This window comes from Protopterus annectens, chromosome 12.part0 (genome assembly GCF_019279795.1).
Source record: "Protopterus annectens isolate FY-2018-M chromosome 12.part0, PAN1.0, whole genome shotgun sequence".
In the NCBI taxonomy this organism is placed as follows: Eukaryota; Metazoa; Chordata; order Ceratodontiformes; family Protopteridae; genus Protopterus; species Protopterus annectens.
Window position 1 is genome coordinate 594,556,976 of NC_056746.1, and position 25,000 is coordinate 594,581,975.

A 25,000-nucleotide genomic window follows, 5' to 3' on the forward strand; every position below is an offset into this window, starting at 1 on the left:
TGAGCATTTTGTGAGTAGTCTGTTTTGAGCTCCAGGCATTATCAGCATGGAAGTGACTGGCTATGAGTGGTATCTCATACTGTGAAATATTCATGTACTAATTGATTTGTGCATCTCTATGGCAGGCTTGGATCTCTTGGTATGTGAAGCAAGAAGCAGTGAGTTTCATATGCAAAATGATTTGCATCTGTCTGTATGAGGCTTGAAGCATTTGGTATATGAAACACGCACCCTAATGTCAATGCTGTTGTGTGCATGCTTGTGTGTGCATGTATGAATGTGAAATTGTGAGTGGGAATCCTATGTGCATGTGTACATGCATGCATGAGTGTGTGTGTGTGTGTGTGTGTGTGTATGTGTGTGTGTGTGTGTGTGTGTGTGTGTGTGTGTGTGTGTGTGTGTGTGTGTGTGTGTGTGTGTGTGTGTGTGTGTGTGTGTGTGTCCTGCTGGGATAGGGTCCTGCTCCCCTATGACTCTACATTAGGTTAAGTGAATATCTGCACAGTAAATGTATAAATGAATGAATGAATGAATGAAAGCAGGTGCACCATACTGCAGTATGGGATACAACCATGGTTTATATGAAGTGTCTGATCTTCCCATCCATAAATGCATAGGCCACATGGTGATCTCTAGTGTCATGTGCATGAACCTGATGGCAGAAAATATCACTACAATTTACAATATTTGATTCATTACAACATACCCTCCCACAGATGCACACACAAACACAAGCAGCAAAGAAGTCTTTAATGCATGCACTGGGGTTGCTGTACAGATGATATGGATTTTTACAGATTTATAAATAAATAAATACTATGCACTGGAAGAGATTCAACAGATCAATGTCCACCTTAGCACATTAGAATAATTCCAGCAATTATAGATATGGAAAATCAAAAAGTCATGCTTTAATCAACTTCTTAATGAGCCTTTGTAGCATCTTTACTTTCAAACAGGAGACTGAATGCCATTGGAGAAATGCATAAACAAATTTTTGGCTACTAGAAGTTGCATAATCCAATTCATGCATAATTCAGAAATCTTCACATCTTGTAATTGCTTTCGAATACATCCTTCTTTTGCCAATGGCATCTTGCATTTTTGACTAGTCACAAACCACAAAAGTATTTTATACACGAATAATAGACTTCCAGAGCCATTGCCGATCATCCTTGTTTCTGCACCAGACATGGAAGCTTGGTCACTGAATCTTATATCAGGAAGGTCCTAGTCATAAGGTAAGGCTCCAGTTATACTTTATAATTATTATTAATAACTAGTGTCTTAGGGAAAGTGTCAAATCTTCTGTGAGACGCTCGGGTAGAAGCATTTTATAACACTCCATCTATTATTATGCAAAATTTGGCTGTAGATGCCCTGGGTTTAGTTGCTACTCCAACCTATAATTTACACTTCCACTGCTGGAGAACAGCACTGTGAAGGAATGCACTGTGTAACTGGTGTGGCACACTAACAGTGAATGGGTATGTGTCAGTATATTGGCATCAAGCACTGCATTGTGAACAACAATGTGATGCAAATTTAGGCTGCTTTACATGTACACATAAAGAGCTGAGTGCAGCATTGCAAATTAATGAATAGGTCTTTATTACCCTGTGTACTAACCTGGCATTCTTTCTCAATAATATGTACTGCACTCATGTAAGTGTTCAAGACAGCAGGGTCTATATATTGTGTTAGTGGTCACACAGAATGTTCTTCTAGCACCCATTAGCATTCATTTGTCTTCCTGTTATATACCAGACAATATTTGCTTTACTGTATAGACAATGCTGGACTTCCAGTATCATTAGGGTCATGCTAGCTGGATAAGATTTGTTGATCCACTTTTGTGTTCATTCTTTTGGGGGCTGAACTGTATCTTGGGAATGTTCTGCAACCAATGGAGTTGTCACTTCCTGCCATGTGTCCCAACTTGCCTGCTAATGATAGATATGGTTTTTTTTCTGTCCCCTAATGTATTGGGCATCCAACTCCCAAACACAAGTGCAAGACTCAGAGTTAAACATCCAAATGTATGAAAAATAAACTGCAATTCAGAAAACGAAAACTAGTAAAATTTTAAAAATTCTGCTACACTCTTGGGGGAAGCAGTACATTCATGGCACAGTTAATTATATATATTAATTCTGGGATCCCTTACCTCAGAGTACAAGGAATACCTCGGGGTACTGCAGCCTTAGAGGTAGCACATGTCCTGCACATCTGTACTTGTTGCACTCTTCTAGCAATACAGTTAAATTCCTCAGAATTCCATCAAACACTGCGCATACATCCTACTTGTTCTTTGGCTCTTGTGTTATCACTATGATCATAATTATGTGTTATAGTTTTTGCATAGCTTGTGTATGCAGTAGCACACTGTTCATGTTGTGATAGTATCATGATTCTATCGATGATATATGGAGCTGTTTGCCTTAAAGACAAAACATTCTCAACGATGCTTATGGTATACAGTACATAAACCATCTATGAGTCTGATTTACTAAATAGGCCTGAGTGCTTCTGCTGAAGTTCTTTTCAAGTGTGAATATTTTTGTTGAGCTATTTTTAGAAATTTGAGTTCTTTTATAGATTTAGTAAATTAAACTTCAGGTATTATTAATTCAACAAGCTTTTTGTCTATATACCCTATCACTGTAACTTATAACCAATGTGCAACATGTTTCCTACTAATCACTAGGAAACATAATACAATGACTGGAATCAAATGCGGAATACATATGAAGTCTGGAGGAAAAATATGTGACATACAGTTCACTATTCCTTATACTTTTCTATGAAAAACAAATGTTAGTTTTCTGAGAAACATATTATTCCATATAATCATTGATATGAAACACCCGGCATTTAAATATTTACCTGTGTCTCATTAGGATTCAACGTCAAGAATTTTGAAACATCCATGACAACACTTGATTGTGCAAGAGCTTTGAGATAATCTGCTGAGGCTCCACCTACAATAGAAAATGCTAATATTAATGAAAGACCATTTATATCTCTGATGTGTTATATTAACTTGGAAAAGAGCTTACATGTTCTGAATTCATAAGCCTGTTCAATTTATACCAGAACTTATATAATATAAGACAGGAGCACCACTGAATTGCTTGCATTTTTTTATAAGAAGGAACAGTATGCTACCATGAATAATTTTGCCTGTCAGTTTTATGGCGCATAAATTAAATTAATGCTATATTATTTATATAAGATTGCAGTCTCAACCCATTAATGCACACTTTGCAGTTTAAACTTTTATGCAAGGACTCTCAATAAAGTTGATCTTCAAACGATTAGCCTTTTAATTCTTTCCAGTTATGCATTTTTAGACATTAGAGCACTTCAAGTGTTTGTAGTGATGGATTATTTACATGTCTGATGAAGAACTACAGTAAGGTAAATGTGTATTTGTATAACAATAAGCACCAGTTGACTAATGTGGGATTATCCATGACTTAGCCATGAGTGCAAAGCCCAAATGGTTAAAGCTAGTTCTGGATATTCCCTGCTTTGTTGCTTGCATTTATGTCAGACATTCATGCTTTTTAATGAACTATTGCAGTCTTGGTTTGCCTTCCCTCTGGAGGGGCAATTATTTTGTGCTTCATTCAGCCCCCATTCGGGCTTTACATGTTCTATGATTTATCTGGCCACTGTGTAATATTCTCCATGCAGAACCTCATATGTCACTTGATTGATTTGTTGTTCCTGGAGTGGAAGAAACTCCAGCCATTATAAGAATAAAAAAATCGGGGAATAAAAATAACATTATAGAAACCATATCATTTATGCTGTTGCATTTATTTGGAATGTACTTTTCTTAAGTTTGCAGAAGTGAGTCTGCAAAGATTTTCGGTTCCCTTTAACATATTGGCCTTCAAGTTAGCGTTAACCTTGAAATGGATGTACTAGTAGAAAGCAACACCGGCTAGTATTCTGCCCCAAACAGCATGCATGGTGTTACAGAATAAAACTGTACTGAATTTAAAATAAGAATCCCTCAGCCTTCAGTTGCCTACTGTATGACCTTGAACAAGTCACCTAATTAAACAGTGTTTAAGGCAAATGGGAATTTGGGCTAGGCTCGTTGATGCTGTCTGGGACAACATGTCTAATAAAGTACATCTGTGGTAATACATTTTCTAACAGCAGACATTCAGTGGAGGGTTTGGCATAATGCTTAAGGTCTTTACTTCAGAGATACAAGGACCAGGGCTTGAGTGTAACCTCTAGTGATATGCTAGGCTTGTAATAGTCTGCCTGCTGATAGCCAAGCATTTACATATGAACCTATGATCACTGCTGCAGTAGCCTTAGTTAAATGGGTTATATCCTACTAAGTATTTAACAGCTAGCCAACTTCCAAAGCTTAAAGGCACCTTCTATGCACCCAAACCATTAACCAGCCTGAGCAGAGCTGAAGAAAGAGAGCGAGAGAGAAATTTGGGTGCTAAGCCCTTAAGAGCTTTCATATCAACAGAGAGGAGATTAAAGCCTTGTAAAAGGTCTGTGCTAGGAAAATAAAAATACATGTTGTCATCCTGGCAACAATAACATACAGAATTCAGGAGATGGAGGGAGCTGCTACTACAGAAGTCATCATTTGAATATGTTATGCTAAGATGATTTACTCAATTCTGACATGCTCATCATTTGATCGCTGTTGCAGTTGCCTTAGCCATATCATAGACTACCATAGCTTAAACTGACTTAGAGGAGGAAGTGTAAGGGTCCAGCAGCCCCTAGAAAATGCTACTAGCAAAACCTGCCTCAGACCCGGAGAAGAAATCTAGTTTCTATTTCTTTAAAGTATGTTCAGTGGACTATATTAAGGCTTCTAGAATACTTGAATCCATCGCTTTTGAAAAAGCCAAAGATGCATCCATGGCCCTAGTAGAGTGATTCTTTTCCCTACCTTATATTGCTTTATTGTGGTAGGTATAAATAAAGTTAATAACCTGAGACAACCATTTTGAGATAGTCTGTTTTAACAAGGGTCATTCTACCCTCACAACAAATAAATAACTGATTCTGAGTTCTGAAAGTTTAATTTCTGTCAAGGTAATATTTAAGCTGTCTGTGTACATCCAGAGTACAAAGTATCCTTTCTTCCTCATTTTTAGGTTCTAGAAAGAAGACAGAATAGTTTGGCTCAAAGTAAACTCAGAGGCACTTTAGCATAAATGAAGGATTATTTCTTAAAGAAACCCTGTCTAAGTGGAAAATAAAATAAAACTGACCCATCATAAGAGCTTGCAAGTCAGATACTCTACTTGCAGATGTTGGAGCAACCAGTAAAACTATTTTCCATGTTAAGAACCTGAAATCAGCCCAAAGAACTTCTTTAAATGGAGCAAGCATTTTTTCTAAAAGAGAGCTAAAAACACACAGGACAGCCACCTGTTGTCTTGGTGGCATTGTATGCAACACCCCTTTTAAAAACATTTTCCCATGGGAATGCATTGAAAGGCCAGAAAATAATAACTCACACAAATATTGTACAATCAGAAAAACACTAACTGTAAAAGGGTTATTGTCTTGACATGAAACTTTTCCATTTTATAATCTATTATTTTCTACTAGCAGATTTTCTTGCCTCCTTTAATGGCTGCTGTACATCTTCAGAAAATAGGTGCATAAAAATATTAAGACTGTTTAATCCAGGTAGTTAGCTGAAGTTGTTTCAAGCTGAGATGTGTCAGACAGCCCCTGTCTTGTAAGAATAAGTCCAATCGGTAGAGAAGCCTTTGGTAATTGCCCATGAAAATTTGCAAAAGAAGGGTGAACCACTTCTGTCTGTGTCAGAAGGGATTCACCACAATGACCTTTGGAGAGTCCTTTCAAATCTTCAAAATGACCATGGATATTAGTGGAAGGGTATTTCCTGTCCAAGGAAAATAAAATAAAACATATTTTTATCAGGTCTTTTGCATGGGGTCCTGGAGAAGAATTTTGCTAACCAATTGTTGTGACTGGAGGCAAATAGATCTATCTGAGGTGTTTCCACACAACTGCATCAATTCCTGGAAGACCTGCTCTGATTCATTTCTATTTATGAGGGTCTTTCCATGTTCTACTTAGCTTGTAGCTTGTCTGCTGCAAAGTTTTGTTCTGAGGATGTAAGATGCTTGTAGAGTATGATTAAGTTGGAAAGATATACCCAGGCTACCAAGGGTAGTCGGCACAGAGCATTAGATCCGGTTTGTTTATGTACCTACCACATTATGGTAGTGTTGTCTGTAATCACTTGTAGTGGTCCTGGGGATCATAGATGACTGAGAGAGTTGAGGGCATTTATGACTGCCAACAACTCTTTTCAATTTATATAATTTTGTCTTGTCTTTATTTTTTTAAAGAGCCTGCACTGTTATTCCCATAGACACTACTTCCCAAGCAAAGTCTGAGGTGTGTATTGTTTCAGACTGTGCTGAAGCTGCAAGGGAAAATGGGAAACCCTGATTCAGTCTTGCTAAGGGAATCACGAGAATCCCTGATGCCATGTATTCTAGTTTCTTGAGAAATTTCCTTGCTTACACCTTTGATGAGTGGAAAAACTCAGGAATGGATCTAGATGTAGATCTGTTTTTTTCCTGTGGAAGAAAAGCCCTTTGAACTGAGGTATCTAGCAGACATTCCAGGAAAACAATTGTGTGAGAAGGAGTCAAACAAGAGTTCTAGATATTCATATGAAACCACAATTTGTGCAGGAGAGCTCAAATCAAAGTAAGTGATATATGACTCTGAAAAAAATCTATAAAGATAAGCAAGACATCCAAATAAGAAAAAAAACTGTGAACACCTTGAAGTCTACAGTAAGTTATCACTGGAGCTATACAAGGGTAATGCAGAGAAATGAAAGTGTGATCCAGACATAGAAAACCTAAAGAAAGCTTGAAATCTGGCACTATAGGAATGAGTAGATAAGTATCCTTTACAGCTAGGGTCATCAAAAAAGGTAAATGGGGGATGAGAGGTAAAATGCCATGAAAATATAGCATTTTTATCTGTAGAAATGTCAGAAACTAGTTAAAAAAAGTAAAGATTTGGGAGTGGTCTCCAAGAAGCTTCTTTCTTTCTTTGGCACCAAAAACATTCTTGAATAAAGGTCTTCTCCTATCCAAGAAGGAGGGACAGCTTCTATCCCTACTGAGTAAGTGGATGCTGAATGACAGCATGGAAAAGCGAAGTCTAATCTGACAGATGAGGGGGAATCCCTTAAAAAGGGAGAAACTCACACTGGTAACTCGATTCCCGAGGTTATCTGTTGCCAAAAAGAGAAATGGAAGTTTAGATTTTTGGTAAGAATTAAAGGCTTGCCAAGATGGGACGGGGAGAGGAGAGAATTCTGAAGATATTCTTTCAGAATTGTCAGACTTTCCTTTATTCTTGGGGGCTCCTCTTTTCTTTTCCTTTTATAGACCCTTGTCATTGCTTATTAAAGGTATGCCTGCCAGTCTGCTTATTCTGTTGTTTTTTTTCTGTAACATGTTGCATAGGTAGCAGTAAAACTACTGACAAATTTGGAGAAGGAAGGCCAAAAAATCTTAGAAACTCCCTGAATCACCTCCTCCCTGTCACTGTACTTTTTAAGGACCTCTGCAACAGATAGTCCAAAGACTACCTTTCTGTCTAAGGGGAACTCAGAATTTCTGCTTTTTCATCCTTGGTAAGATCTTGAGTATGCAACCAAGGAAACCTCCTCGTAACAATTCCCAGTGGCACCAGCCCTGGAAGTGGCATCAGCAAAATCATATGCACATTTCAATGAATGCTTAGTGACTTGAGACACAGAAGTAATATGATTAGAAAGATATGACAAAGAAGATGTCTGCTCAGGCAAGTGAAAAGAAGCCATAATGTTTCTCATATTCTCAAAACAAGCAAGCATAAACTTTAAGATGTGAGCTTGACAACTGAGAATTCTAAAATTAAGGGTTATAGAAGAATAGGGTCTATATTAGGTTGCCAAAATGACATTCTGGTGAGCACTTTTTCATCGACCTGCAATCAATGAAAATTGCTTCAACGATTCACTGAATTTGCTAAGGGCAATGAAATAGTTGCCCGAAGCACAATGGACAACTACAGAACTTTGCCCTTTTCTCCACTGTAGTGTGATCTCGGAGTTGATATATATAGTTAGGGGAGGTGTAAGGGGGAGAAGACCCCCCACTTGGGTGGGTTCAATTTAACTACACGTTGGTCCATTGTGCTTTGGGCAATTATTTCATTGCCCTTAGTAAGTTCAGTGAATCGCTGATGTGATTTTCACTAGTTACAGGTCGATGAACAGGTGTTCGGTGGAATGTCATTTTGGCGAACTAATATAGACCCGAAGAATAAAGATTTTTCCTAAATCTTTCAAAGGCTTTCCCATCCATGTCAGTGGTAGAGGACTGTCATTAACCAGATATCTGTTTAGCAGCAGATGATTTTCCAGGAAAATCACTGCTGGATCTGATATGGGGTTACATAATAAAAAAAAAACTTATAAGATTGAGGAACTTTATGCAATCTATCCACTTTCTTAGAGGCAGCAGACTGGCTATCAGGCAAGTTACAGGCTGTAAAAATACATCCTCCAATGATGGAAGAACAGGAGGAACTGGTGTAGGTTGAGAAAATTCTAAATAAATCTAAATATTTCTTTAATGGCAATGGAAGATCATTACACTCCCAACAAAACATCTGATTCATTCTGGATGCAGTTTCAGAAAATGAAAATCCTTTCAGGGAACTGTCAGAAGAAATACTCTTCTCAGAATCAGAATAAGGAACCTGAAGTGGGAAAACAGAAGTTGTCTGCTCACAATCGTTTTCCTGCTCAATGTCCTGAACATCTTCAGACAGCAAAGAATCCCTTTTTTCTCTTACCAGAAACACCATCACTGCTAGGGGCAAGAACCTGAACTAAGGGCTGAGCTAAGCCTAATAAATCATTCCTGTTTAAAGTAATAGAGGCAGGTAAAGACTTGTTCCTTACTTTTTGCTTCCTTTTGACAGGACTTTCTAAAGAAGCAGACCTAGTTTTGACAGGCAAAAACCTCCTTAGGGACAGGAATCATAGAACGGATAGGCAGAAAGATATTCTCTGCTCCTTTTTCCAAGACTGATAAGAATGGCTGTCCCTTTGCCATCAAGAATGCTCCATCAGCTGCAGAGAGTGCCGTGCTCATGGTAGCTGTAGGGACTACATCAGAGAGAGCTAAAGAAAAACACGAATGGTCTCTGGAACCAGAAATGGCCATAATTGAGTCAGCTATCTGCAGCTAAGGCAATTTAGAAACCTGCTGAAGGGGGTAAAGGCTGCTTGGAATTTTTTTCTTTTTGTGGCAGGAAGAACTGAGGAGATTGTATGTTTTTCCATGATGAAGCTAAAAAAAGATGCTTTCATCAAAGGGAAACGTGGCAGAAATAGTCAATAAAACAAATAAGTATTCAAAAGGTCTGTTTTTCTACCACAAAAATCACACACACACAGTGAAAAGTACTTTACTTACTTACCTAGCCCCTAAAAGTAAATCAAATCAACTTTTATGCAGGAAAATGGAGTTTTAAATAAGATTTATAAACTTTTTTCCTCAACAATAGAAAGTGACTAAAAGTCACATGACAATCATTAAAAACACATTTTCCTAGTTCAAAATACATTTACATAAAAAGTTAGCTTTTAGCAAAAACAAAATAATAAGATGTGGAAGGTTCTTGACTGCAAGGGAACATATATGACCAGCAAAGGATATACATTAGCTGGCCATGAATTCTTCAAAGCCCACAAAAGGAGTACTGTTTGGAGGTGAGAAATCTCTGAACGGCTGGGTACCCTAACTCTTCTTTATTCCCTGCTTGAGCTGGTTAATGTTTTAGGTGTATAGTAGCTGCCCTTAAGCTTTGAAAGCTAGTCAGCTGTTAAATAGCTAAGGCTACTGCAGCAGTGATGAAATGATGAACATCTACTTATGTACCTATTTACCTGTTTTGGGGGTCAGCTGATTAAAGTAGTATAATGCATCCAATGATACTTAAACACAGCACTTGTGAGTGATCTCCTGCTGCACTCTGCTGTTGGTGTTGCATCCTTACAGGAAATGTGTGGAGAACTGTTGTTTGACCTTACTGAAACAGGCTAGTTATTTCATATGTTTTTCTTTTCATCTGTGCACAGGGCCGAAAAATAGACTTAGTCTAATCATCTTGATTTGTTTCTTCTTGCTGCCAAGAGCTTCTTGAAGCAAGGCTCTTGCAAGTAGTCCTAAGTGTGCTAGGTCTTTAAATACTAGGTAAATACAGTTCTTCTGGATGCTGTTACTACTACTGTTGATAGCTTTAGTTAAATAAGGCATAACTTTCCACAGTTCTGACTATATATGTAGTACAATCCAGTTGCACTTTATATTTAATAAGTTTGCATGACAACAATGTGTAGAATATTTTAAATGCTAGTTGTGGTGCCAAAAGAGCTATCTATACTGCTCAGATATATACACCCAACTGTAGCATTATTCTCATTTCTGCTAATCTCATTGTTAAACTAAGCATCAAGTAATTTATGCTAAATAATGTAAATTTTCACATGATTGAAAAGAGCTCAGATATTAAATAAATCATTGTTATTCTAGTTATGTGTTGAAACATTTTTTTGCCAGACTTCATTTACTTATTTATTTATTCATTTGTTTGTTTTGTTTTCTTTGGTAAATCCCAATTTTGAGATTTTTATTATTTTAAAAGTACTAGAAAATATACACATTATATGTTTATATTTCTTACCAATATATGGCAGAACATCATTGTATTTCTCCACTGCGTTAGTTACATTTGCAAATGCATTCATTGATGTATTGAAAAGTATATTCTTCTTTGGTTGGGTACATGTAGAAATATCAATTGGAGTAGATAAAGTCCTGTAATAAAAGTAGATATGCAAGTTAATTCTGTTCATTACCTCATTTTCTATTTTGCTGCATCTGCAAAGGAAAGTGGGCATTCTTTAGATTTTATAGAGAAAAGTTTAAAACCTGAATAATGTAAAATAATAAAAAAAAAATAATAATTTCCTTGAGGAAGTCAAATATGATCTTTTTCAAAGGGTATTTGGTTGCACTTAATGTTTTAAACTACTTTAGCATACCTCTCAATTACCATGCCTTTCTATCTCACAAGATAACTATCTTGCTTTTGATTCTTAGGATTAAAATAGTCATGTATAAAATGATTCCTTTCCTGTGTACTGAAATCTCTAAATTTTGTTGATACAAAATGGCTACCGGATCAAAACAGTGTTGAGTGCTGCTCATTACCGGGTCTATATTATAACAGCAAATGATCAAAAGATCGAACGCTGTTATATCGACCCCCAAAACATCGAAAACTTAAAAGAGTGAACTACCAGAACAGCGATTTTGTTTTCCCCAGGAAAAAAAAAATCGCTGTTCCCAAAAAAAAAAAAAAAAAAAAACACACTAAACACTATTTTAAGTGGGGGCTTAGCCCCTCACAACCCATGTGGGGGGGGTGTAGCCCCCACACCCCCCTACTTAAATATACCAACTCTGAGATCACGCTACAGTGCCGAAAACGGCAAAGTGAAGGAAGCGGCCAAGTGACTTCTTTCCCAGGGAAAGAATTTGCTTATATGCCGCTTCATCATTTTACGTTTTCGACATTTGAAGTTCGACTAAGATGCATTCGACACAATGCATCTTTGGTCTTCCGATAGGAACCCCTCATTATCAGCTATACGTAAAGAATAACACAATGACTAGTGCTATAATAATGTTGACAGAAATGAAACGAGACTAATATTTTACCATGTTTTTAATACTTTCAGGAATGTTATGCTCAGATGGAAGTAGTTTAGTCTTGCATTATAATGATAATATGGCTAAGCTTCTTGATGGCTTTCCAACCATATGCTTAGTAGTAACCTAGAAAACTATGAGCACATATTTGCTGCTCTTTCTGTTTAATTTAGTAATAGCTGAGATCTTATTAACAGTCTCAAAGAATAATATTTTTAAATCTCCTTTTTGTTATCTAAATAAACTTATATACATAAATTTCAGTAATTAGAAAAATAGCCTGCAGTGACATTTCTAGGATTTCTGTTAATCTATACCTAATTTCTTTACCAAAATAGAAAACTAGTAGTGCTGAACACAGATTAGAGAAGTCATAACTGTCATCCCATTAAGCTGTCTTTTGTTAAAATGCAAACATATGCTCAGTTATTTGTTTACAAAATATAAGTGCCTAATCATCAAAGCTATGTCATACTTTAGGGGTGCACCAATCCACTTATTAAGCCTCAACAATGTAGGAAATGACTATTTTACGGCACCACTTGACCTAATTATGGCTCAAGGCTTACTAATATACAGGCAGGTAAGCATGGCGGATTTCCATTACTTGGAAGGCTTACCAGGGCTTAGGATCTGAAGTGATTTGGAGTATCTGTATGCTAAGTGTGATTCTTTGTTTTTGTAGCATAACTCCTTTGACTACAGTCTCTTTATTTCCAATCTCTTTATTTCATCTGTAAGCAGATGCTTAAACACAATGAATGTACACAGTAGTGAAGAATTAAGTTTTCACAGGATAGAGGGAACATAATATGAGTCTGGCATCATGCCAAACTCCTAATTATTTCAAACTGACAAATTTTAACAGACATAGTAGTAGGGGATTTGCCAGCTTGAATGTGTGTGTGTGTGTGTGTGTGTGTGTGTGTGTGTGTGTGTGTGTGTGTGTGTGTGTGTGTGTGTGTGTGTGTGTGTGTGTGTGTGTGTGTGTGTGTGTGTGTGTGTGTGTGTGTGTGTGTGTGTGTGTTTGTGTGTGTGTGTGTGTGTGTGTGTGTGTGTGTGTGTGTGTGTGTGTGTGTGTGTGTGTGTGTGTGTGTGTGTGTGTGTGTGTGTGTGTTAAGCAAGACATGGGTTCCAAAGAGTATAGCCTTTGTATTGGAGAGGATAATGGTCAGCTATTTTGGTGGAAACCAGTTATAGGCCGGATGTTTTTCTAAGGGATCTTCAAGAACCTTATGCTAAGACAGCAAGATTTCAGTGTAGATAAATGTTTAAATATTGTCCTATCCAAGGCTAATGAGTTGATGTATGGAGAAAAAAAGAGTGTGTAAAGCAAACATTTCATATATCCTTCAGGTGAAGTTAAGCAACTGAGGAAACAATTAGCAAAGTTTTGGTATAGTCCATGCTTGGCCAGTACAAGGTAAGGAAAACTGCTAACTATCTTTCTAAGATAAACAAAGATAGCTATATTGAGAATACAAATTGCCTGTGACTTCATGCACAGTGTTTGTTAGTAAAAGGAAGGCAGTGATGATGATGTCATCACTTTTGTGTGAGTTGCATTGGTCCTACCCCAATAAGGCCATAGGCTGACAAATTATAAATAATTGAGAAGACTACTATTAACAAAAAAGAGTTTGGAATGCACAGATGGAAACAATAAACAGTAGCTTCATGAGTCCAGACAATGTGTCAGATGTCCCTTAGTATAAAGAATAATATTGTTTAAAACCTCCCAAACCTTTTCAGCCTTAGTCTCTCCACGGAGTATGTACCATCGTATTGCCACTCCACAAGGATGTCTCAAACAGAGATCCTATCAGAATAATCTGTAAAATCATTGGACTTATCTTGGACAACCTCATAAACAACAAAAGCCTTGATTCTAGTCAATTCAACTTCAAGAACGTAAATTCTGTATTATTAACATGTCGGATTTCTATGAAAACCTAATACCTTTGCTAAAGCATTCGCTATCACTCTCCATGATGGTGTTATTATCAAACTCACAAGTCCAAACATAAACCCCTACATCACCCACTGGTTGACAAACTGGTTCTCATATCAGGCTTCAGTAGTGGCATAGAGGGATAAAGCTTTGATAACAGCTCATGTCACCCACATTCCAAAGGAGCTTGGGTGCTTGACAGTGCAGGTAGAGCATTTGCACTCTGGAGGCATGGGGAGGGAAAGTTGGGGCATATTCACATTGTTTGATTTCCCTGGGGAAGACTGGTGAAAGAACCACATGGTGTTTTGTCTGACTGGATGTGATGGTATTGCTGTTGTCAGCCCCATGTGGAAGTGAGGGCAATCTATCACTACTTTCCATTGCATGTCCCACCTCAAGGGTATTTCTGGACTAGTGCAGAGTTGGGATGTAGTAGAAAACATTCCTCTGTGGTAGTATGCTGTTGCTGTATGTGCAATAGTATCCTCACTGGCACATAATATGTGGCAGAGAAAGTCCTCAGGCTGCTAAGGTGATTTTGCCAGACCTGATTGATGATGAGATGCCAAGTGGGCAGGTTATGGTGAACAAAAAGAGGTTAAAAAAATGGCTCCCCAGTAAAATACATGCAATAAGAGTTATTTTACCCTCTCATCCTTGTCCCATACTTCTATATTAAGAAGCACAGTATGACATTGATTTGGAATCTATCAAATTGTATGAAGCAAATATAACATCTTTCTTTATACCCAGCAAAACAAATCAATAAATGTATAGCCCAAAATGGGATAATAATAAAATTTACTGATCCCCTTAAACAGATTCTCGGATTGTCATAAGCAGAGATGAGCTCATTAAACATGCATTCTCACTGACAATCATTTGCAGATGAATTACCAAATATCTGCCAGATATTTTAGGATATAGTGAAGTGTCTTCCACTAGCTGCTGATTCTACCTGCTACATGTAAAACGATCATGGTGTAAGATACTTGTGAACCAGTTGTGATACTGCAATGGCACCTGGGAATTTTTTTTAACTGCAGTCTCCTCAAACACTACACTTATTTCACAGTTGCACAAATGCTTGGCAAGAATTCCATGAAATTGACAGCCTCAAGTCACAAACTTTAGAAACATATGCACAAAGAGGCATAACAAGGTTTTCTCACCTCCCTGGACCATTCCCTCATCTGGCGCCCTTCTCAAAAAACAGTCCTCTCATACTCGAGCAAAAAAAAAAAAAATTATTTTTCTTCTTTGAACTGCAGAACACTTGATGTAACTGGTGGCTTGGAACATCTAACAAGGGAGTGCTGAATAGGCCTGACCAAAAATGATGAAAATGTGTATATGTATTTATTTATTTATTGACATCTGATATCTGGGAAAGGTCAACTGCGTAAGGAACCCATTTTTAGCACAGACCCAAGGAGTAAAGCTCTACATTTGTACAATAATGATACAGTAATACAGTAATATATATATATATATATATATATATATATATATGGTTCTAGTTTACATAACCGACAGCTGCTTTCACCGACAATGAATTGCGAGCGCCAGAAGATCGACAATCCGGAAGACTGACGCTACGGATCAAAATACCGACGCCGAAGATAATGACTTGGAAAAAGGCTGTGTAAGTATGCGGTGGTGAAGGACGTTAGGGTGCAAGTAAGGTAAGTGTGGATATTGACGGTCTGTGGGGATAGGGGTGGGTTTAGTGATTTAGGGTCAGTGCGCGGGTTAGGTAAATGTGTGGTAGTGATAGTGTTTGGGTTAGGGGTGGGTTAAGTGAGTTAGGGTTAGGGCGCGGGTTAGGTAAATGTGCGGTAGTGATAGTGTTTGGGTTAGGGGCGGGTTAAGTGAGTTAGGGTTAGGGCCCGTGTTAGGTAAGTGTGCGGTAGTAGTATTTTTTGGGTTAGGGGCGGGTTAAGTGAGTTAGGGTTAGGGCGCGGGTTAGCTGAGTGTGTGATAGTGATGGACCTTAGGGTAAGGGTTTGGGTTAGGGTTGTAGATAGTTGTGTATGTGAGGTTTAGTGTGGGTTTGTGAGGATTTTAGTGTGCTTGTGTTGTGTGTGTGGTTTTTGGACAGGTGATGTGTTTTGTTAGTTGATTGTTGTTATTGTGGTGTGTGCAGCATATGAGGTTTCCTGTTTGTGGACCGTCGGTTATTTGTTTGTCGGGCATGTGAGGTTTTGTGTTTATGGTTTGTCGATTATGTGGTGTCGATGTTTGCGTTGTCTGTGTTTTGCAGTGTCGGTTATGTAAACTAGATCCATATATATATATATATATATATATATATATCAATACAGTAAGGGACAGCTTAGCAAGGTTCTGCAATAGTAAAAACAATGCTTGATTAGACAGAGTATGAAGACAGTGTACTATTTACATATTTGTCTAAGTTTAACATTATAGTAGTTATAAGTTTAAATGTTAAAAGGTTGAAGAAAGTAGAGAAGAGACAGGAAATGATAAGACAAACTGTATAGGCACTGAGAGTAGAGGCAGGTAGAAAATCTCATGGGGAGAGGGGTTGACCTAGTGAAGAACAGGAGCAGAGCCATGTTTTGGGTAAGAGATCATTTAAGGTAGCTTTGATGTTGTGGAAGTGGGGTATGGACCTGATTGATATAGAGGTAGAATTCCAGGATTTAGCAGCTGAGTACAAGGATAAGCTTTTTCCAGTAGCTTTAAGTGGTTTGTAGATGAAGAGGAGCTCATTAGACCACAGTGATTGATTAGAGAAATTATTTATTTGCCTTTGTTTTCAGGGAAAGTCTGAATGGGTCCAAGGACCTTTTTTCAGTGGAGGCCTGGGGAGAAAAGCTTCACATTGTACAAGCAATATAAATAGTTATGAAGAATGTTTTTAGTACAGGACAGGGCAGACCAGGAGACAAAGTGTAAGATTTTGTGAGCAGTGAGTATCAGTCTGTATGACAGATAGTGGGGTATGTCTAACCACTTTAGTGACTTGAGTGTAGTGCTGGCTCAATAGGGTGTATTGGCAGCATCCTTTCCATCTTTATTATAGCATAAGTCAAGCTTAGCTCTTTGTGAGGCTTGAAGGTTGTCCAGAATCGGTGCTCCACGGAGAAGTGAGGGGGGAAGGTAGCTGGTAGTGAGGGTTACTTTAGTTGTGTTAGCTAGGAAGTCTTTTTCTCTGCATAACAGTCCTAGTTTTTGGTGAGTTGTTTTGACACAGTTTTAAATATACAGGTCAAATAAGAGTTTATCATCTATTGCAGTCCCTAGTAGTTCAGTGCGAGAGGTGACATCAATGACAGTGTTGTTAAAAGAAATTATCTTGATCTTAGGTTTCTCATGATAGAATAACAGGAAAGAAAAGAACTAACTTGTTTTTATTTTTTTGTTTTTTTGAGGGGGGTGCATTGCAGAGCCATTTCTTAGTAGTTTGAAAAGCTGCTTGAATGATTTGCTGGAGATGTGTTGGGCTGTCAGAGAAGCATATAATTGTGGAGTCATCTGGATTTTGAATTGGAGGCTTGTTGGGAGGTTGTGTGGAGAGTGTTAGTGAGAATATTAAATATGGTGTGGGGGAAGACCAAGGATGGAACCTTGTGGAACACCAGCGGTTATGGAAAGGTAAGATGAGAGGGTAGAGTGCTATCTAACTATCTGGTGTCTGTTAGATAAGGATATTTCAATCCAGTTGTAAAGCAGATTGAGTTAAACCTAGAAAATATATTTGATATTGAGTACAATATTGTTAGCAGCTGGATTAGGGGTTTATTTTGTGCTACAATATAATATTTCTTTCACAGTAGACCAGACTTTTTTGGGACTATATTTATGGTTACTTTGTAGCTTGCTGTAGTAGTGTTTCTTATCAGAATTTAGTTATTTTTTATAATTTTTTTTTTGGAGTTCTTTGAAGTATTGCAAGTTTTGATTAAATCACACACTAAACTGCACATGGAGCATTAAATCACTACAGCAAATTCATTATTACCATTCAGAAACTGAATGCAGTAATGAAGATTGCTCCCCTTGACATCTTGCTCCATTTGCTGTGTCCTTGTTACACCTCTGCATGTAAACACTATTGTACAGTTCTATGGGCAAATATTGCACAAACAAAAATACAGGGAGAGAGTTTTTTCACCCCCAAGGAAATTTTGCCCACTACTTTTTAGCTCATTTTAAGAATGCTCCTCCTTGTACAAAAAGTGATCAGCAAGAGCTGTGTTTATACATATTTACACAAATACACACACACACGCACACACACACACACACACACACACACACACACACACACACACACACACACACACACACACACACACACACACACACACAAACGCATACACACGCACACGCACACACATATATATTTTGTCTTGTTTATCCTCCAGAAGCCTTTGGATTCAGACAAAGTAAAGCAGAATACATTTCAGGTGACAACAGATCACTCATATGGAGCAAGTAATACCTTGTGGCCAGCTAAACACTTGACCTATAAAGCTGGAACAAGTTTTATATGAGTGTGTGTGTGTGTGTGTGTGTGTGTGTGTGTGTGTGTGTGTGTGTGTGTGTGTGTGTGTGTGTGTGTGTGTTTGTGTATGTGTATGTGTGTGTGTTTCTGAACATACATGCATATATGTATATAATTAGCAGCAGAAATAATAACATCTCATATGTTTTCTTGTTAGGCACTTTTGGCCTTTTTATTTATCGCACATGGATTTCATCTCACATGCACATGCTCTCAGATATATACATGAATTGATATTTATAATAATGACTGTTGATCAGCACTGACCTAATGGCTTGTGGAGATATCGTGCTCAGCTGAGATTCATCCAGTAGACAGACATATCCATTGTTGATCGAATTAATAGTGTCAAGAACAGTTGCATTCAGTGGATTTCCTAATTGCATGTATCTGCTAATGATTGCTTTGGCCTGAAAACAAATCAAAAATAACATTTCCTTAAGGAAAAATTGAAATGTATTCTAAATTAGACTACAATGTCTACATCTACATGAACAGCATTTACAAATCCCTCCTTCCATCATTTTAACTTATTACATTGTATTCAAAGTGCATTTGACTGTATACGTTTGTAAAACATACACAGTGCAGTTTTCTTTTATAGTCTTTTCCCATCTCTGCAACTTTTGAGCGATTATTCCTTACATTCTTTCCCACTTCCCATCATCCAGCAATGTCAAGCAAGGGGGCAGTAGACTGAGGTCATGAGCATCATATAGTGGATGTTTAGGATTTTTTTATTTGCTAGTAAGAAAATGTCCCAAATGCCCAATCTCCCAGGTGTCACTGTCACTACTGTTGCAGGACTTGAACCAGCCAAGATAGCTGAGTTATCATCATCAGGTCTTCTTTTCTTCCCTTGACAGCAACTGCAGCACTCATTTCACTAAGTGAGCCCAGGACATAGCAATGGCTCCATCCACTTATGCAAAGATCCAGGTAAAATGAACAGTGCATTTACCTGAAGACTTTATTATTAATGGCAGGTCATGAAGTGACACCCTGACCACATGTGCAAAAATGGGAAGGAGTTGTGGATGGATGGATGGGTGGATTGATGGATGGATGGATCTTAAATTTACATGCACTACTTTCTATCATATCACAACCTGGCATATGTATAACCAGACATGCTTTATGATTGCAATGACACACACTATTTGAAAATAATTTACTTATTTTACTCAAATAGATATGCTATAGTTTACAAAATTTGTTTTAATATGACATTCTTACCATGGCTTATGCTTATATTGTATAGCTATGTGGCTTTTTTCCTGAAACACCTGAAAGCTAAATAACTTTTTGCTTAAGTTAGTACTTTCTGGGGTAGAGGGTGACTACATCTGTGGGAGGAGCGGGATTAAGAGTCATATTCTGAAACCTGGCATATATTTCCATGAATCGTGGCTATACCCCTGCAAGTAGGTATACCTCATTGGAGGCTAAGAAGACGTGTTAACTCAGCACAGTGCTACATTTTAGAAAAGCAAAATAAACTCTGAGGCTGTGATTCAGTCAGAGTTACCACCAGTGGTAAGCCGTAAGATAGATGGAAGACCAGTGGTGGTATCCCTTACTGAATCATACATAGGCCCACTGCAGTGAATGGCTGGTAAAATGACAAGGGTGGGATGTCTCCAAGGCTGTGGTAAGTGCTAACAACACATTCCAGAAGAACATTCTACCTTAATTAGCCATATATAAAATCACTAGAAATTATTTTACGGTAGAAAATTATACACCTGTGATTCAAAGAATTGGTCAGGTGTATAAATTAGCTCAGGCAGTTATGTTAATTAACTATAACTAATTCTCGTAAAGAGCAAAATAGAACCAAGAACAGCAAAGTCATAAAATGAAGAGCCAGACTCCAAGATACTTTAGCGCTTTTGTTAATTTTTAATATAACATGAACTTCATCAGAACAAATATCTTAATACAACACCACCCTTTTATACAAAACCACACGCCAATATCAACCAATAAAAAAATAATTAACTGTGTAAACCATATTAAAGAAACACTATGAATATAATATTACATTTAAATCTATAAAAATCAATACATAAATGCCTTGTATACATAAAAAAATAACATTTATGAATATTATATGTATTTTAAAAAAACATGCAAAAATAATACAATGTGGCTATACCTTTATAACTTTTGCATTTGTAAAAAAACACAATGTTTATGGTCTTACTCAACCATGGAAAATGATCAGCACATAATGCAATTTGCCATTTGCTCTCCCTACATTCCAATAAAGTTTTGAAATCACCAGTAAAGACATCTGAATCTACAGCGTCCAATACAGAAAATGTGAACTTTTTAAAATTATTGCAAAGTATGGCATGTCATGCCAATGCATTCACCTTATATTTGTGCTTAATGGCTAAAATGTGCTCATAAATTCTTCTGCCTAGGGTCCTAATAGTTTTACCTGTATAAAAACTTGTGCAAGAATTGCACACTGCAATGTAAACAACAAATCTAAAGTCACAATTATAATGACCTTTGGCCCAAAGAATTTTTCTAAGATGCTTTAATTCAACAAAACCTGAATTAATTATGAATCTACATTGTCTGCAGTGGCCACAAGCAAAAGTGCCAATAGAGTCATGTCTTCCTTTATCATAATCTGTTGTGTTTTTTCTAAAATAGCTTTAATGTTCACAACTTTCTTGTAAGTGAACAAAGGCTTGCTCCCCAGAATACTAACCAAATCTGAGTGCCCCATCAGAACTTTCCAAGTGTCCGTAATGATACTTCTAATGACACTCATACCATTAGAAATTGGTATAGGGAAAGCCAATTGATATTCTTCTGTGCCGTGACCTAAGGTCAAATTGAAACATCCATTACCTGTCAAAATATGACTGCTGTACCCTCACATAACCCCATAATTTCAGTGATGATTTTCTTTAACCAGAACAAATCATAACCCCTGTGTGTAAAGAAGTAGACAAGTTTGTCTACCTCTAATAAAAATACATATATTCATAAATTGTATTTTTTTTATGTATGCAAGGCATTTATGTATTGAGTTTTATACAGTTAAATGTAATATATTCATAGTGTTTTTTAATTTGGTTTGCACAGTTAATTAATTATTTTTTTCATTGGTTGATGTTGTCATGGGGTTTTGTATAAAAGGGTGGTGTTGTATTAAGATATTTGTTCTGATGAAGTTCATGTTATATTAAAAACAAACGAAAGCACTAAAGTATCTTGGAGTCCGACTCTTCTTTTTATGACTTTGCAGTTCTTGGCATTATTTTGTTCTTTGGGAGAAGTGGTTATAGTGTATTTTACATTTGTGGTGCATTTTAGCAGTTGTCATGGCTGAAGCGGAGCCATGCCATGCGGAGCGGACAGGACTGTCTTTTGAATTTAACCACCCATCCAGTTTTGGATATGTTTCCTGCTCTTAATGAGCAGCTTTCTGCAGTTATTGTTGAAGACATTCGTGAGGGCTTTTCTCGTTGCCAAGGAAGTCACAGAGGCCACGTCAGACAGCAGAACAGTAGCATGAGCAACGTTATGACACCAGTACAATGGACGCTCATTCAGTTAGCCCAGACAAGCAATATGGAAGCTAATTCTGATGGGAATGGTGATTCTGTCATTTTTTTCTCAAACTTTAGATCATAAAGATGTTGTTTCTCATGTTTTTCATGACTTTGGCAATCTTTTTCGAACCAATTCTATTGTTCAACAAGTAAGTGCCACCACTGAAAGCATTGTTTCCAATGATTTTGAGGATTGTAAGGCTAACATTTTTGTACTAGACAGACTGTTTTTAAAATCTATTGCCTTACAATTAGAAATAGCTTATTTGGAAGAAAATGTTAGACTTGGCTGTGTTCTGCGAGGTTTATGACTTTATAAATTCCCAAATTGTGTTAAACAAGGTAACGCTCTGTACCAGCAGCTTGTTGACCTATTTAACATTACACATTTAAAACTTATGAACATGTTGGTTTCACGTTACAAAAATGAGTTATCTCTGCTGATAATGGAGACGGAGATGCTAAAATAAAAGCATTTGGCTGTTTTTCCAATTTAAAGTCTTCAGTTAAAGTAGACAGAAGGCTTCTATTATCAACAGAAAGTAGGGTAAATTGAAAAGATACCTTGCAGCATATAAAGAAAATACAGCACACCTAGTTCAAATAGGGCTTGTGAAATTTAACAAAAATAGGTTGGATAACATGACTGTGAATCAAAATGAACTGTAACTTTGACTTCTCCAACATCTCCCACAATGTGCCTGTTCAATCTACACCACAAACTATTGCTCCTTCTACATCTGGGAATAGTGGGCCTTCTTTAGTGGACAAGTCAGGGAATCAAAAGACCCCAAAATGGTCAAAGAATGTACACACTATGGGCAAAGACCATGGGAAGAACAGGAAGAAAAACTGAACTTTTGTATAGACATTGTGAATTTAAGTGGTGTGACCTTGTTTAAAGACACTGTGAATGTACTTCAACATGGTTACATGTACATTCCATCAAATGAGGTTAATATAACCAGTTCGATAGTGGACTTAAATTTTATTTAAGGAAGTTAAGTTTGAACTTCATTTTTGATGGTTTGTCTGTTTGTAATACATCTCTAGAGGGTCCCAATGTGTCCCACTTTGCAGGTTTTTGGGGAACTTTGTGAAAAACAGTTTAAAAACTTAAAACATGTTAACATTATTTCATTTAACCTTTCAGTTAAAGAAAAAAGAGCTTTGCTTGATTTGGCCATCAACCATGATTTAAGAGTAATGAAGGCAGACAAGGGTGGGTCCATAGTTATTATGCAATCCAACGATTATGAAAAGGCGATGTTTGAACTTTTATGTGATGAAAAGAATTACACACAAGTTACTGTTGAGTATATTCAGAATTGTTTTAAGAGTTGGTTGTCTTTTATTTGACTTATTTTGTCAAGGTTATATAAGTCATTCTGTTTATAGATACCTACAGGTTGAACATCCTAAGCTGGCATTGTTTGGTATCCCAAAGGTACATAAAAACAGAATGAACCCCGCTTTTAGACAAATAGTATCTGTAGCATACTATGAAACTAAACCCATCTCAATTTGGTTGGATGACATTTTAAATCCAGTAGTCCAAAATTCTAAGTTTACTAACGTGATTCATGGCATTTGTTACAACTATTATATATTTTAACAACATTGGTACCCCTTTTGTCTTTGCATCTTTGGATGTAACTGCTCTATACACAAGTATTAATCAAGATGTTGGACGATTTATTTAGAGGGTATTTGACTAATTACACCATCTTTAGTAATGACAAAGGCCCGGATTCATGAACAGTCCATGCAAGAATAGTCTACTCTTGCATGGACTGTTCCGTGCAAGAATACAGCAGTAGCGCACTCTACACATTAATGAGGTCATGCTGCTGTATTCCTACACCTACATGATCTGTGTACAAGTGCGTGGGGGGGTGTACAAGTCCTGCACAGACACTTAAATATGCTCCCTGCACTCAGAAAGTGCCATACGGCACTTTCAAGCAAGGATTAGCATGATATTAGAGTCTGGCTCTAATATTATGCATTATTTCAGTGTCCGCGGACATTGAAATGTAAAACTGAGTATGTCAGTGTCTGTGGACACTGAAATAAGAAAAAAAAAAAAAGCACACAATCCCTAAGAAGTAGCCCACACAGTACATGACTGTCCCCAGAATGGCCAGATCCCTGTCCCACATGCCTACAACCTGCTGATAAATATATGTAATAATTTAGTATTTCTTTTTATTTTTTTTTACAATAAAAAAAAGTTTAAGGAGAGCACAGTGGGTTTGCGCGTTTCATGGCATTTTGCTCAGCCCAGCTTGAATTCTGTTTGAGAGTCAAATAGAATTATGAAGAAAACACTTGTTGCTGATATAGCATAGGGGTTAGTGCTCCAGGTTAGTGTGCAAGACATGCAAGGTTCAAATCCTACCTCTGGTCAATATATTTTATGTGTAGAATCATTTGTAAATTATTTTTTATGAATTGGAATGAAATTTGTAAGTCATATGCCTCACAGATGGTAGTGTAGGGCTGGGAAAATGCCATATGGAAATGCAAAAAAAATTTTTCTTTTTTTTTTTTTATTTAAATAATTGTTTGCAGCCAGTTAAGCCTGCCGCAGCTCTGCTGAAACTAGCTAAGGATTGCTTAAGCATGAAAATATAAGCAATCCTTAGCAACTGTAAGCTTTGCTTAGCTGGTTTAAGCATAACTTAGCATTTTTGAAAATCGGGCAATCACGGAAAAGTGAGGGAAAGTGGCTCTATTTAAACCACATAGGTGAAAATACAGCCATATATCTTCAAGTCTGATCAGGGTAGCAACAATGTCAGGTATAGGAGAGGGTGTTTGCTAGCGAGCGTAATGCTAGGGCATCCAGGAGTCCAGGGTCATGGTTGGACTCCTTATCAAAGACCATGAAGCTAGACTGCTTCAGGGCCAGTATCAGGGTTCCCAGTACAAAGCGGAGGCCGGGGACAGTCTGGCACATGATCTCACCAGTGCCACTGGCATTCCCCGAACTGGTAAGCAGGTGCGTCATCATTATGATGACCTAAGGAGTAGAAGGGGTGAGCTCTTGGCCAAGTGGATCCAAGAGTTATGGGTGGAGGATGTCACAGAAGTTTGTAAGTATCCAGTC

General features: G+C 37.4%; 1 protein-coding gene across 1 annotated transcript in view; it reads right to left on the reverse strand.

Annotated features, from left to right (window-relative positions):
- LOC122816736 overlaps window positions 1-25,000 on the reverse strand; it is a 157,265-nt gene that overhangs the window by 71,122 nt on the left and 61,143 nt on the right. The window contains exons 7-9 of the mRNA XM_044089729.1: window positions 18,581-18,723; window positions 10,795-10,928; window positions 2,887-2,981 (exon numbers count right to left, since the gene is read on the reverse strand). Coding sequence (XP_043945664.1) covers window positions 2,887-2,981; window positions 10,795-10,928; window positions 18,581-18,723 — 372 coding nt within the window. The remainder of the gene's footprint in view (window positions 1-2,886; window positions 2,982-10,794; window positions 10,929-18,580; window positions 18,724-25,000) is intronic.